This window comes from Schistocerca americana, chromosome 3, assembly GCF_021461395.2.
Source record: "Schistocerca americana isolate TAMUIC-IGC-003095 chromosome 3, iqSchAmer2.1, whole genome shotgun sequence".
In the NCBI taxonomy this organism is placed as follows: domain Eukaryota; kingdom Metazoa; phylum Arthropoda; class Insecta; order Orthoptera; family Acrididae; genus Schistocerca; species Schistocerca americana.
In genome coordinates this window covers 330,271,444-330,287,019 of record NC_060121.1, presented here as the reverse complement: position 1 = coordinate 330,287,019, position 15,576 = coordinate 330,271,444, and the positions used below count along the sequence as shown (strand labels likewise).

Genomic DNA, 15,576 nt, shown 5'->3' with positions numbered 1-15,576 from the left:
ATATTACTATATGGCATGTTTATTTGGTTTTCTTACATGTGTGACCATCTTATGCTCTTTAATTCAAAAATGTAGTGAACAGTGGTAAGTATTTTCTCCTGTCATGTTTGCCAATCCGTGTGCTTAATTTTTTGTGCAAAAATCACTGTTAAAAATGGAAAACTCTTATTGTGTGTTGTGGAAAGCAGGAATCTCCACTGCTCAAACACACAAAGTAAAAAATGAATTTACCGGAAAGTATACTGCTAATCTACCTTCACTTTTGGTTCAGTTTTTGTCTTCACTTGCTTAAATATTCAAATATTACCACAGTGCATGCATGCTGTTCCAATGCGTAGCATTATTTGAATGTATTAGAAGGAAATCTGTCAGCATTTTACAGTTTTCTTTAGTATTCTTCAAATCTGATTTTTCTCTTTTTCAATGTTCACAGTGCATGTGTGTTTTTGAAGACAGTCTGTAATTTTATTTTGACCAAAATAAAGGAACACACATACAAAATGATGGTGCTGTAAGTATAAGTTGCTAGCCCATCACTTCCATACAAATAAGTGTCATCTAATATGCTTTCTGCTTCACTTAGCAGAGCAGAGCTGTCATAGTGGCCAGTTTCCTTATTGAATTAGATAGGAGTCAGATTTTCTGTATCAAGTGAAGAGAGATATAATGCTGATAGTCCTATACTGTTCATAATTTAAAATAGGAAAGATTCAAATTATCATAAATCAAAAATAGAGAATGGCAAAAGTGTCATAAACAGAAAATAATTACGGATACAAAACAATTATACAAATTATTGAAACTAGTTCGCTTATTTCTTTATCGTGCATGAGATACTATAGAATGAAGTCACTGACTAGTTGCGTGTTTTATATCTATTCCTATAAAACTTTGATTACTGATGTTGCGTCATTGTTTCTTCTGTTATTCTTTCCTGAAGTTTCGATCCTAATCTTGGAGTCTTCTTCAGGAAGAGCTCAGAATATAGGGCGAAATATCAGGAGATAATACAAACAACTTCCCAAAAAGTTTTAGGGTAACTATTTGTGCCCGTTCTTTTAAAAGAATAGCACAACTCGAAACTTAGAGAAGTTAGTTAGCCTCCTCATAAATTTGTCCGTTATCTGCAACTTCATTTCGAAATGTTGTGATTGCTTGATTTTACTTTGTCTAAAGCATTATGTAGACAAATTGAAAGAAAAATTTCGCGTTACAGAGGTCAAAGTTTTATGCACGCACATAAAGGTAACACAGAAAAAGTGAGGGTCCGTTCATGACATTTAAAGATAAGAAATATCCTTGTGTTTTTCTTTTCATTGTCCTTTTCAACAATTTGGAAGGGACTGCTATATTTCATATCGACATTTGTTATCTGAAGCAACTGAAAAAATAGATTTTTGATAATTCAGAACTGGCCACCTTTAGTGAATATCACATTTCTGCCACATGTCAGTCATAAAAATTATATTAATATTGGTTGAAATATGCCTCTTAATTATGTTTTAAACATTTCCTGTGCTTGATTTCAGGGTAGCAGCTCCAAATCAAAGTCAGTTGATAAGACTGCAGCAAGCTCATCAGGAAAACTTAATCAGAAGTCACCATTGAATAAAGTAATGAAACAAACCAGTAACAGTGAAAAATCAGCTGAAGACCCCAAGAAGAACCGAAATGCTGAGAGTAGTTTTGTTGACAAACAGCAGTCAGTAAAAAGGCATGAATTGCAGAGCACTTCGTCGTGTGCTGGGAATATTCAAAGTGATGTGGAAAAAGATAGTTCAAAAAGTGGTATACACAGTGAGGCTTCAGCAAGTAGTGTCATTGGAGTGAACAGCAACAATGCACAGAACTTGTTAGATGTAAATAATATTGATACTAAAAATTCAACATCCTTTTTAAACAAACAAGTTCGTACAAGGAAGACAATCTACAATAACAACAGTGAAAGAAACCAGAAGGAAACTCGGCAAAGTGGCATTGGATCCTCAGGTGATGAGACTGAAGTGTTTTCTGAGAGTGATGGTAAGAAAAGTTCTTCCAAACAGGTGTTGGAACAAACTAAAGGAAGTGATAGTTTAGCTAATACACCAAATGTAAATGATCCGGGAGTCTCTGATGTGTCTCAGAAAAGTGCGCATACCACAAACAATACAATGGTTATTCAACAAGTTTCAGTTCCTCGAAAAAGGGGCAGACCAAGAAAACATGTTGCAGGGGAAGGACCAATAGATAAGTTTTTGTTAAAACCTGAAATAACTAGTGATTCAAAAAAACTTAATGCTTCAGAGAGTGCAGTTGAATCAGAAGTGTCGTTGACTACCATACGCAGTGCAGATCTCGAGCAGCAGTGTGAAGGGATTACGAAGTTATCAAAAGAAACTGCAAAAGGAAAACAGTATCCTATTAGTTTACAAGCAACAGACTCAAGGAATAAAAGTTTGAAGCCAAAGGAAACTTTAAGTGGCCAGCGAGCAAAGGATAAGGACAGCCATACAGCTGAAAATGGGACGAGTCATTTAGCAGGTAAAGTTGTGGAAACAGGTTCAACAGCAGACCAAAAAAAAAATCTTGCAAGGAAGAAATTACCAGGCAGTGGAACAGTTAGATCACCTAATATTGCTAATGAAGATGAAACAGCAGAATTGAATAGCCATCGATCCGATGACAGTAAAACATCCAGCAATGCCAAGACAAATACTGCTAAAAAGAATGGTATTAGGGTAACTGCTAATGATGTATCTCCTGATAAATGTGATGAGCACCCGTCCAAAAAGCGTGGCAGGATACCAAATCGGTTTTATGATGATTTTGAGGATGTTCCTGCGCAGAAAACCCCAAAATTGAGAAAGCCATTGCAGGGAGCAACAAGGTTCCAGTTAAAATCTTGCAGTCCTGCGGAACAAAGAAGGAGGTGGTCAAAAGAAGCACATTTTAAATCAAAAAAGGGAGCAAAAATTGTTGGAAGCAATTTAGATGGCAGCATGGAAACAGAAATTTCAGAAGAGGCTAGTGTTTTACGAAGTAGTTTAGAAAACAAATCAATAGTAGACAAAGTAGACAGGACCTGCATATCACCGTTACTATTACCAGTACATGGTTGAATCTCATTGACTCTGTGAATTTTATACTAATGGGTGAGAATATTAGTGTGAGTAGTTGTTATTGGCTTGTTTTTGACAACAGAATTGACAACCAATTGGAATAGATATTGATAACATTCCTGTCAGTAGTAGAGGTTTTTAGAATCCCTTTTTCTCCCTCTTCCAAAAGTGTGTTTTTTACCTAAAATTAAAATTGCATTTATATGTGTTATAGATGTGTTAGTTGCGTATTACCTTCGACCTCCTTGTGTGAAGATTTCCAGTTGTGTTCAACAATTTTTCAGCTGAAACCAAAAATTGTGTGAAATGAATTTTAAACATATGTGACTGCCATTGCTAAAACTGACATTAGAAAATTGGTCTCGTATTCTGCTGTCATCACTGCATGTGCAATTAGTTTATGAAAAGTGACTATATTTTGTATTAGCATCATTTATAATCACATCCATTTCAATCATTTACAAGCATCCACACACATCTCACATATTTACATTTGACATTTCTTAATTTTTAGTTTTTATGAATTTGTGTGCGATGTTATGATTACTTTTTAGTCTCGATTCTTTTTTGTTGTACATATATATATGGCACAATTTGTTTAATGAAATTTTAGCCAAAAATTTCATCAAATACAAATATTATTCCAATGAACTACTGAATATTAATACAGAAATAAAGTTTCTGAAAATGATTTTTTATTATTCCCTTTGCTTTGTGCTATACTTGTTCTAGAAACTATGATTTCTGCTTAATGTTACTTGATTTGTGTAAATTCTATTAATACTTACTGAATCAAATGTGTCATGTATTTTCATGAACATATTAGTGTACAGCATATTTTACTGTTCCATTCGCCTTTGGCCAGTTGCTTGGTGTGTCATTTGGCATGCCAGGTACTTCACAAGATTAAATGTCTTAGCACTCCGAATTTTGTCTTTGACTTACCATTTCATTTAAATTATGTCAGAAAGTGTTATTTGTATGCGTCTTATTTAAATGTTATTGTATCCACCTAGGTACAGCTTTGTTGTTCATTCTACGTCATCAGGCTGCTATGGCTACGATCCGAAAACCATTTACTGTATATTGAAAGAAGTTTTCTTGCTTATGTCACCTAATAAAATACTTCAGTCCATATAATGATTGCATGATGTCATTTTGTTTGTCCTGTTGGGTGGGAGTAAAACTAGTTGTCGTATTAATGTCGTCCTGCCCACTGGAATGTGTGAAACAGTGGGGTCTAGTGAACTGAAGTGTACATGCTATTGTGTTTAGAGCATTGTGGATTCTGTTACACTGAAGTGGCAGTTTATTCTGGGGTATACGAATGTTTCTCGCGGTTATATTTAAAGGGCAGCTACTCACGTAGGTCAGGTGTGGGCTGTAATTATCATACGGCAGCAAAACATGGTAGATATGCAATGCACTAATGTGGAACTGATTTACACTGGAAAAAAAAAAAAATTAATTCCAATTTTGGCCACAAGGTGCAAATCTGGCAGTGTGAATATAAGAAAGACATATAGAAATGTTTCCATGTGTAATGGATTAGGAACGGGACGTGGGTAGAGGTGCTCGGACAGCAGAGAAAGGAATAATGTAGATTTTATTGTTAACATCTGCTTACACTGTTAGTGTAAGAGAGCACCGGAGACATCAGTGAGATGTTACATCCATAAAAAGACTTGATCTGTAGTTGCACCAGCCTTCAGATCAGGTGGAGACATGAACGGTTGGAGATAACATGTTCATAGAAAGTTGCATTGAGCAGATCATTCATTGGGTGAGTGACAGTTTTTTTTTTTTTTTTTCCTATCTTGCATGAAAGCAGAGATTTCCACACAATTGTGATCTTCCAAAGCAAGAATCGCATGCTGTACAAGGTATTCTCGGTAATAAGCAGACATCACAGTACACCTGCCAAGCCCTTTGCGTGTATTCTCTTTGTAGAACAACGGGCCGAGAATTTAGTTACTTGTGAATCCACATTACACAGTCACATACAGTGAGTAACATACAGTTAGTGCACAACATTCTTTTTAACAGCATCCCAAGTTCTGTATATTCGTTGCCTCCTATAGTGTAAAATGTGCCTCGTCACTTCGTTGAATAATGCTTGGTCACATTGTTATCATCAAATCATGCCAGAAACTGAAGAGCAAATTCAGAATCTTTCTGCAGATCATGAGATTTCAGTTGCTGCACTATCTGAATCTTTTACAGGTACCAGTGTAAAATAGACCGCAAAACTTTCCGTACTGTTGACCATGGGATGGACAGTTCTTTTGATAATACTTGAGCACAAGCACTGATGCAGCACAGCAGTTACAGCAACAGCAACCTCGTCAATAACTTCCACTGGGAAAAGATGCCTTCCTCTTCTTCTCCACACCAAGCTCACCCATGTTTTCAAATTTTATCATCATCTTTAAATCATTTAATGATATCGGTCCTTTCCTCAGACCTTTCACTCTGAGATTTTCTTTCAATTCAGTACTGTAATTGCTGCCATTCACCTAAAACAGTTTCAATAACAGTGCACAGTGTGTTTGCAATATCCATACTGTTCACTCAAATTATGGTTTGTCACGTGACAGCATGGATGTCATACCATCAAACAAACAGTGCACAGCACCAGATTTGCACCTGTTGGCGGCCAAAATTGGAACACACTTTTTTCCAGCATATATCAGTTCCACATTAGCATATCTACAAGTATACTGCCATATGATAATTACAGCCCACACTGGACCTCCATGAATAGCTACACTTCAGTTATAACTGCCCAGTATCTTCATAGAAGGTACATACTGTCTTTTGTTGCATATTTGAAAAATGACTTTGTGTTGAAATCAGCCAGTTCTAATGTGGAATAAAGTATTTTATTTCAAACAATGAGTTGTATAAAACTTTTGGGACATATTTTGCAGTTCTGTGTTGTGCTCCTTGAAGGTAAGAATGTGTGGTTTGAGAGTACATTACCACATGTAGCCTTCACCTTCTGGGTATTGAATCCATAAATAAACTGAAAACCTTTGCAGCAGAGGTATTGACGGGCTGTTCTGCTAGGTGGCTCTGCTATGCACTGTTTTAACTGTCATTCATGCAGAAGCATGGATTTTGAACACTGCAGAACAGCTAATGTGAACTATTGCCCAGAAATTATTACAGATGGCAAGGTGTGATGTTATAGACATGACAAACAGGCAAGCCTGTGGAATTGTGCTTCATCACTGTGACCTAAGAAAACATAACAGATGAGAACCATTGTGAAAATAATGTTTATTTCTTTCTCACCATCAAATGGGTAGCTCAGCATGAACTTGTTCCTTGTGGTAGCACATTTTACCAATATTGCCTTGATGAACTGCCTCCATTGCTGATATCAAAGAATGGGCCTCATCACAAAAGTGGTTCCAATCATACAGTGTTAAATGTCAAGCAGTTCCTAGCAAAAAAGAGAGGGGGTCAGGGGTTTGCACCAACCGTATTCATGGGATCTGCAACCTCCCCTCTCACTGGCTTTGTTCTTTGTTTCTCCCCTGAGTGAAATTGAAATTTATTCAAAACAATAAAAAGATGAAATAAAAGTTGCAAAAGGTACAAAATTATTTATGGAAACAGATAGTGTTATGGAACTGACACATACACACAAGTTAAGTTGTTCAAAGGGTTTAAAAAAAATTTTAAAAAATGGTTAATAGATTTATGACAGAAGAGACCTGCCAAAATTTATAATTTTCTTATTGTACTGGAAACTTTGTTACACATGAGCATTATGATTCACAGTACACAGTTTGAGTATTACATTCTGTATTTAATGTTATATTGTCATCCAGAACTACCTGCAAGGAATTTTGACACTGTTTAGTGTCTCTTTCAGTGTTCCCAACTTTTTATGATTGGATATTTAGGTCCTTCAGTTTTTTTAAATTTTCATGGTGTGTGTGTTGTGGAGTCTGAGTATTCTTGTGAAAAATATTTTTGTTGGTAATGCACCATTTTCAGTAGAATATTTTACTTTACGTTTTCAGTCCAATGCATTTCAGGTGTTACATCAGCTTCAATATATCATCTTAATTTGGCCATGAATTGTTGATCTTCAGCATCAGTGAATATTTCGTTGATGAACTGAACATAAACTGAAGCAAAAGAAAGCATAGAGGGGCAGGTGGCATTGTAGTTCGTGTAAAATTAGTTGTAGCCCCACAACGTTTGGTCTAAAACAGGAAAATAAAATTTTATGACTAAAGCATCACCTATTATTAACAAACATAATCAGTTCAGTTAGCATTACATACATCACTTGACGAATTGTCTGTTGATATGAGTATACAGTTTTAACCTGTGGGGAGAGACTGTGAAACTGGCGCTGTTTCTGGTTTCACATATTTATTGGAAACATTATCTTCTAATAATTTTCGTTTTTATGCTGAAGTAAACTAGCTTAAAGATCTACGTAGAAGGAATGTGTAGTGTCTTCTGATCGCTGAAGACCAGAATGCATGAGTCTTGAGGTTTTGCATGACATGTATATATAGTAATTATTATTTTTGGGATATTATTTGTGTTCCTTCAAGGAAAAACTGACTTCTGAGTACCACTTCAAAAACAGAAATATTACACTACTACTCCTGTGATAATGCTTCTAGACATGGTTAGTAAACACATTGTGAGCACTAAACTATTTAATTTATATTCCAAATCCTTTCATGTGTACCCCACAACAGGTTCTACATATCTAGGTGTTGGATATGTTGTTTCCTGAGTTAATGGTTTCTATGAATCATTTAAAGTTCATTTCCTCTTGATTGCTGTACCTAAAAAGTCAACATTTGGAATTTTCAATGTTTAAGCTGTTTAGCTGAAACTGGGTATCATATTTAGAGAATTTAACGTTGGGTAGAAATTGCTTCTTAAGATTTCTTTCAGTCTGCACTGTAGTATCATTTATGAATAATAATGAATGAGAATTTACATTGACAGATAAGTCATTAATGTAAAAAAGTAAAATAATTGAATGACAATATTTGAGGTTACAACCAACCTCACTTAGTTTCCTTCACTGCAAAGCAGTTTCCCTTATCTCATGTCTTTTAGTTTATAAAGGAGTGGAGAGTAGTTGCATTGTCAGTTGCCTTTGTGACGCCACATAAAATACAGCCCTCTTATTTTTTTATTTATCCAAAATACAAGTATGGTTACCTGCAAATACCTTTAGGACTTACTCAGTTTTCTGTCTCCAAAGTCTGTACTGATATTTCTAATAATATTGGACGTTCATATGAATTTTTGTATTATTTTTTTTGGTAATTTACTTGAACACATTTCCTAGGTAACCATTTACATCAACTAACTATTTAGATATAAAAATGGTAAAAAATCAGGGAACTTTCCTAATATTTGAACGTAAGCTATGGTAGTTTTGTACCCCAAGTTAATTTTATAATTTTCTTGTCTGTCAACAGTAATACACAGTTAAGATTTCATAACAGTCCATAATGCCTTGGACTGTTTCATTTAAGGGTGAAAATTTCATTTGCTGTTCCTTACATTGTCTACAAATTTTAGAAATATTATTGTATATTGAAATTCCTGAGAGATTTGAACTTCATGCCAGACCTGGATCAAAACCAAACCATGCTTTTTGTGGATGTTGTCATTAGCAACTAAGCTATACAGGCGTATCAGGTGACAGCCATTGCTAGTCCAGTAGAGTATTCATGAGAACATCTGTGAAATTTGGAAAGTAGGAGAGTACTGGCAGAACTAAAGATGTAAGGGCAGCTTGTGAATTGAATTGTTTCTGGGTAGCTTAATCAGTAAGAGCAGTGTTTGTGAAAGGCAAGGTTCCAGTCTTAAGTCCTGTTCTGGTACACAGTTTTAATCTGCCAGGAAGTTTCAGAATAGTATGCATTCCTTTGTGAAGTAAAATACTCATTGTAATAATTTTCTGGTATTTGACATAGCTAATAAAAATTAGGATTTTTGCTGTATCTTAGTTCATTGCATAATTTCCATGTCTTAAAATTTGAAGTTTTCGGCTCATTAGCAGAAAAGGCCATGTGTTCTTTGTAGGGTTCTTGTGTAAGTTCTTTATATATTAGGTTCATTTATTTCTGTTCATTGTGTAAGTAGGGCAAAATGGTGTGAAATTCTCAAATTGAAGCATAGTGTGTTTTTTTACAATTTCTGATGATATTATCTATACAGATTTGGGTATGCTCATTTTTCTTAGTCATAACTCTGAAGTTGACTCTGAAACCACATGTTTCCCAATCTAGTCAAATTCCATTGATTTGCAGGGTTCACTGTTTGTACCTATGTTAAATTCTGTGGCACTTTTTTTCTGTTTTGCTAAAGGAGAAAGGCAGTTTTCAGAGAATCTATTCTTTTCTAGAACATCAAAATCATTTTTTACTTTATAACTGGATGGTTTTCTTTAAATTAGAGTGCAGAAATGTACATGGTTTCTAATACTCCTACAAAAGGTATAGGCAAGACTGAAATTTCTTAATTTTTTTGAGGCTATTACAAAATCTTATGTAACATAGTGCTCATTTATACTGATCAATTTAATGTTTCTTTCATTGAAAGAATACTTTGAAAGTCATCAGTTGTGTTTTGTCTGCTATTTCTATTTGTGATTAATGGATTTATCTTAAATTGCACTAGGAATTAGTAATATTTCTGTATTTGGTTTGTTTTATCATTGGTGCAGCCTGTAATTTTCCACTACCATTCTTATTTATGGTTTTCAGCATATTTTTCTTGTGTAGAAGTGTTACCTGACAGTTTTTGTTTGCTGCCCTTCGTTTGCCATTCCTCCCATTACTAAAAATGTTAGTAATATTGTTACGTTGTAGTCACACTCAAATCCAGTTCTTAAAGCGGGGTCACCAGTGAAATACAACATTTAGTGCTGCACATCTGTTACGGCCATCAGTCTACAGTCAGAACAGAATTGAACCCCTGGATACCTGGGTAGTGTGTGCTGCTATTTATTCAGACATTGAATATTCTAGAGTATATAGTCATTACAAACATTAGATGTTTCAAGAACCCTACAGAAATGATAAATACTAAATAACAAATAATTGTCTGTGGTCGCATTTGAACTGGCGACCCACAGCACTCCAGCCAGGACACTGACATTCCATGTCAGTTCAACCAGGGGCTCCAGCTCATAGTCTCAGATTTGACTGAAATTCAATGCACTAATTCTACCATGTATGGAACACTCATGTAGAAAGTATTAGTTTCCCCTGCCAATTAGTTCCAGAATTATGACTTGTGAAAAAAGGTGGCGTGACCCGGAAATTGCAACCCGCATCTGGCAATCTATCTTCAGACCCAACTTCAGGTCCTAATAACTTTGGAATTATACCACACAGTCCAGTGAAATTTTTACAACCCAGTAACATCCTTTTAGAGAACACACTCCAGGAATCAAAACACCAACAACATATTTCTGAGGGAGAGTAATAAATTCCCAAATGTGATTAAAAAATGTAATGTGTTAAAAGGTACTTATTGTAGGTGCCCTCTATGCCAAATATAATTCGCTCAAAAAGGGTATAAATTTTTTTTTGGTAAGCTTAATGTGGCCTAAACACACACAGAACTCATCATGCCCATATCAGTCACAAAAACTCAGTTATATGCACACGAAAATACAAAAATTTGAAAAATTACCTGAAAAAACATGGATTTTCGAAGTGTGGTAGCACTAAAGGGACAAGTGGTATCCAAGCCAAATTTCACACACTGCCTAAGTAGACCATAATGATATATATCTCAAAATTTCAGCATGTTATTGCAAGACATTTGTGTGCAATGGAAGTTGACAGATGTATTTGATGATGTGGCCATTGATCCACATCACAATTTTGTAAAAACATATCGTAAGCTGTTCTGCCTCTTCTTATCCTATCCCACAACTGTTTAATCACTAAGCAACAACATATAGACAGATTAACACAACCTATCATTAATGTTTACTGCACCTTAACTGCTAAAAACCAGTTGATTGTGCTTCGAACAGGAGTTCTCCCACACTTTAGCTACTGTACTCTGTACATTGAGTGGCAAATTGTACTGTCTTCCTGACACTGTGGTAGGAATTGGAACTGTCATAAGAATGCGTTCAAAAGGAATCGAACACCTGTCTGCCAAACGTGGCCAATGAAATGATCTTGCTGGTCCTGCTGGTGCCATGAAGTTTACAAATACATCACCTTCTGATTCACAGCACTCTGCAACACGTCCAAAGTACCATTTGTCATCATAAACAGCAATAACATAGCAACCTGGTTGTATGTTGCTGCTTTTGCTTCTGAATCCTGAGTCAGACACACTGTGAAGACATATGTTGTGCACGAACCCATATTTATAACCAGACGGTCTGCTCATCTGCACATTGTCAGTGTCTGCTGGAGAGAAGTGATGATGGCTCCTTGTGCCTGCAACAGTTTTAACGTGTTCTAGTCTGCTTTTTAGCAACTCTTTGACTGATTTCACCTCATCTTTCAAAACATAGAATGATCGTATGCCAGAGATATTTTTCTGTATCCAGGTAAATAATTGAAGAGGTGTTAGAATGTGACCTTCTGTAGGATGCTGCAGACTAGCTTGTGATTCCATGCACTTAATGGTAGCACCAATACATTTTTACCATGACTTGTTGCGAAAAAATTCCATTCTGCGTGAATCTGAAAATGATGTTAATGCATGCATAAATTTTTGAGATTTTTACAGTTTTTGTACTGACTAGCTGCCCCATCACTGAAGTGTTTTGCAAAATGTATGTGAGGCAGCTTGTTTTTCACATATGCCATGACAGTGCGAATGTGGGCATGAACTGCAATGGCATCATGGATTAAACAGTCACTAAAAACGCACAGGTTCATGACAGACACATCACCTGATTCACCTCTGTAGTAAATCGCAAATGGCTGGAGAGTTGCTTGACTGTTGTTCCAATGATATCCTTGGGTGGCATCTAGAACTATAAATGCATAATTTTTGGAAAAGTCTAGTATTACTATAATTTCATCTTGTTTCAAATTATCCTTACAAAACTGGAGATAAGCCCATTGTGCTGTTGCTGTGAAGCTGTGGGTGGTTAGTTTGTCCGTTTTTTGACAACACACTTCAACAAAATCTTCCACTGTACTTTGCTTGGTTTCAAGACTTGTGCGATCCATGACTGTCCATTGTTTATAAGAAACAAGTTCATCGTCATCCATAAGGAGTTCACCATACAGTTTGTTATTCATGTGTTCTGCAAGATTTGCCTTACCAGTGTGGCGCCGCAGTTCCTTCTGTCCCTTTACAACGTACCTGCACCTACCTGTGAACATTGTCTCAGCAGATCATCAGCAGGGAAGCCGAACGAAACCTACTGTACTTCGACGTGAACCAGGCTGCAATTAAAGTCACTAATCTACGTTTTGGGAGAAAGTTTTCACACGAAATGAAAGGTTGGAAATTTTGTCCTTAATTAATATATTCTGAAACTTAGGTGAACAAGTATCACTGCCAAGCCCGTGCTAGTCTTAACACAGTCACTCACAATCCCTTTCACTCAGGTCAGCAAGTTAATGGTGTTGCATTTCCCGGAAACGTAATAGCTACAAAAATACTGATTGTTTTTGATTGATAATGCTCGCCAAATATTAAGTCTGTCGGTACCAAATGCAGTCACACTTTTTAGCCACCGACCTGCTCAATACGCCACGCAGAATATATGTCTTTTCTCGTCACAAAATTCACTTAAAAATTCCGAAATTTTTACACACCCATCGGAATAATTATGCCGTCACTTTACCACACTTTTGATGTATGAAACACTGCTAGATCGGGCAACTACAACGACACACGTCCGAACTGTTTCATGGCTAGTCTCCCACCCTTCTCTAGAATACTCGTAAGTCTTCTCTACCAGCAGAGAAAGGTGTGCGAAGAATATTGCTTTACCATTTGTCAGTTTACTCAAAAGCCAATAGCAAAACATTCTCCCACGTCAGTCCGCACTTTTCATCAATAACCAATCGCAAAATAGTAAACCTAACAACTGCACTTTTTACCGACTTAATTATCTAATATGCTAAAGTTTTGTTTATGCATAAAGTTATTTACTATGGTTATTTATACCTGAATTAACTCTTCCTTTACCATAAACTTACTTTACAAATCTATTTTACAAAAATCCGCTATGTTCACATCCATACTTCTTCGAAATGTTTCCACACTAAATCCTACTACATAACTCGTTAAACAATTATCTTCATATTAACCTTAAACAACACTCATGCATCATTCATACTGCTAAAACACATTTATAACATTTTACATACACAAAAAGACAACACTTAATGAAAATACTAGAACAGTTTATGAAAGACATTCTATTACTTTAGTGCACTCTAGTGGGCACAATCGAAACTAATTCAGTCCCCTATCCAATACTGTCCTCTATCAGCTGATACATAAACTATGTGCGCGTCCAGTCTCGCGTCACTATCCAGCTCTGAGACAGATCTCCCACTTAACCGCCTCCAAGTCAGGATCGTTATACAGCGCTACGCCTCACCAGGACAATTTTCACGCCTGTGTATCATGCACTGGTAGGAACTGATGTCACACACTAACAGCTTCATTGCACCTTTGTAATCCAGACCAGAATCCTTTATAGCAGCAAACATCAGCTTAGCATTTTGATGGGTCTCACATACACAAACATTATGTGTTCCCCTTGCACTTACAGGCACAACCCATTTTGGCTGAAGATTGAAAAAAGATGATAAACCTACTTTGCTATTGGGATACTTTTCCCTGAATTCTACATATAGTTCTGATATGTTGCATAGCAACAGTCTTTTTTACATCTGTACACGTACATTTTCCATTTTCACCGTTACATAGTCTTTTTCCAGGCTTTATTGGGCTGTAGTCATTATTTTCATAAAATTCCGACACTAGTACCTTTATTTCTGAACTCAATTGCTTATCCTGAGCTTGCTGAAGTTGTGGAAGCACTCCTTGGGTTGCTTTTATTTTCCTAGCTTCCTTTACCATATATGTAGAAACATTGAATTCCTTTGCAGTGTAGTCAATAGACCAACTGGAAGGTGCAAGGGTGAGAATAGCTACTTTTTTCTGGCGTGTGGATATGGCACATTTTTCTTTCAAATCGTGCACAATTTTGTCCAAACCAGAGCATTTCTGGCATGATTTCTGTTTTTTTGGAGCAGATAGTTCTTCCTCTTCCACCATTAGTGTGTCAGCTATTTTCTGTTTTAATTCCATTTGAGCTTCTTGTAGTTTTCTTCTACCATAGCTGGGCCTGTCTCTTTTCCCAGATTTGCGTGTCTTCATGGGAGACAAACCAAGAGCAGTCACTGAAGTATTTAATTGCTCATCTGCTGTGGTTGTAGGTGGCTGATACTCTTCGTCACTGTCATGTAAATTATCAGAATATTCTTCATTTTTTAGCAGTGTAACGCACCTGTAACGTAACTTTTGTCCTGGTTTCATATTAAGTCCCATTCACTGATTCACTTTCAATACTGATTTTATATCAATTTCTCTGAGGCTACACTTCGCTGTCTTCTTATGAATCTGAAATGGATCAAAACAACTTCTTTGTAGGAAGGAATACTTATGTAGAAACACTTTCTAGTACACTCTTCTGCCTCCATACTGACTTTCCACAACAGTACTGACCAGTCTGAACTAGAATCTTAAAAACACGAGTCACCTGTAATCGTTGCTTGTTTCCTTTGTTGTTCCTGCCTAAGAATGACTCATTCTGTCCCTGAAATTGTTTAATTTTCTGTTGCCTAATGGTTCCCAGCAATTGCTGCAGCTTTATCGGAAACAAGCTGTCTGCATCATCACTATTACTTGCTAAATCGTGTTAAAAGAAACTTAACCAAATACATCTCTGTCAACTTTTATTGTACACAAATGCCTCACAATAAAAGGTTGAAATTTTGCCACATATTATATTATGGTCTACTTATGCAGTGTTTTAAATTTGGCTTGGATATCACTTGTCCCTTTTGTGCTACCACATTTAGAAAATCCATGTTTTTCAGGTAATTTTTGTGTGCATGTAACTCTTGTTTGTGTGACTGATGTGGGCAAGATGAGTTCTGTGTGTGTTTAGGCCACATTAAGCTTACCACAAAAAATTTATACCCTTTTTGAGTGAATTATATTTGGCATAGAGGGCACCTACAATATATACCTTTTGACATATTACATTCTGGAATTTTTTATTTTCCCTCAGAAATATGTTGTTGGTGATTTGATTCATGGTGTGTGTTCTCTAAGTGTATGTTACTGGGTTGTAAAAATTTCACTGGACTGTGCGGAATAGTTCCAAAGTTATTAAGACCTGAAGTTGGGTCTGAAGATAGATTGCCAGATGCGGGCTGCAATTTCCAGGTCACGCCACCTTCTTTCACAA

General features: G+C 36.2%; 1 protein-coding gene across 2 annotated transcripts in view; it reads left to right on the top strand.

The window, feature by feature from the left end:
- Positions 1-4,241, top strand: part of LOC124605291 (histone-lysine N-methyltransferase NSD3) — a 135,158-nt gene extending 130,917 nt beyond the window's left edge. For both annotated transcript variants that reach the window (XM_047136872.1, XM_047136871.1), the window contains exon 19: positions 1,530-4,241. In XM_047136872.1, coding sequence (XP_046992828.1) covers positions 1,530-3,101 — 1,572 coding nt within the window. In that variant the 3' untranslated portion in view covers positions 3,102-4,241. The remainder of the gene's footprint in view (positions 1-1,529) is intronic.
- Positions 4,242-15,576: the final 11,335 nt, after the last annotated feature.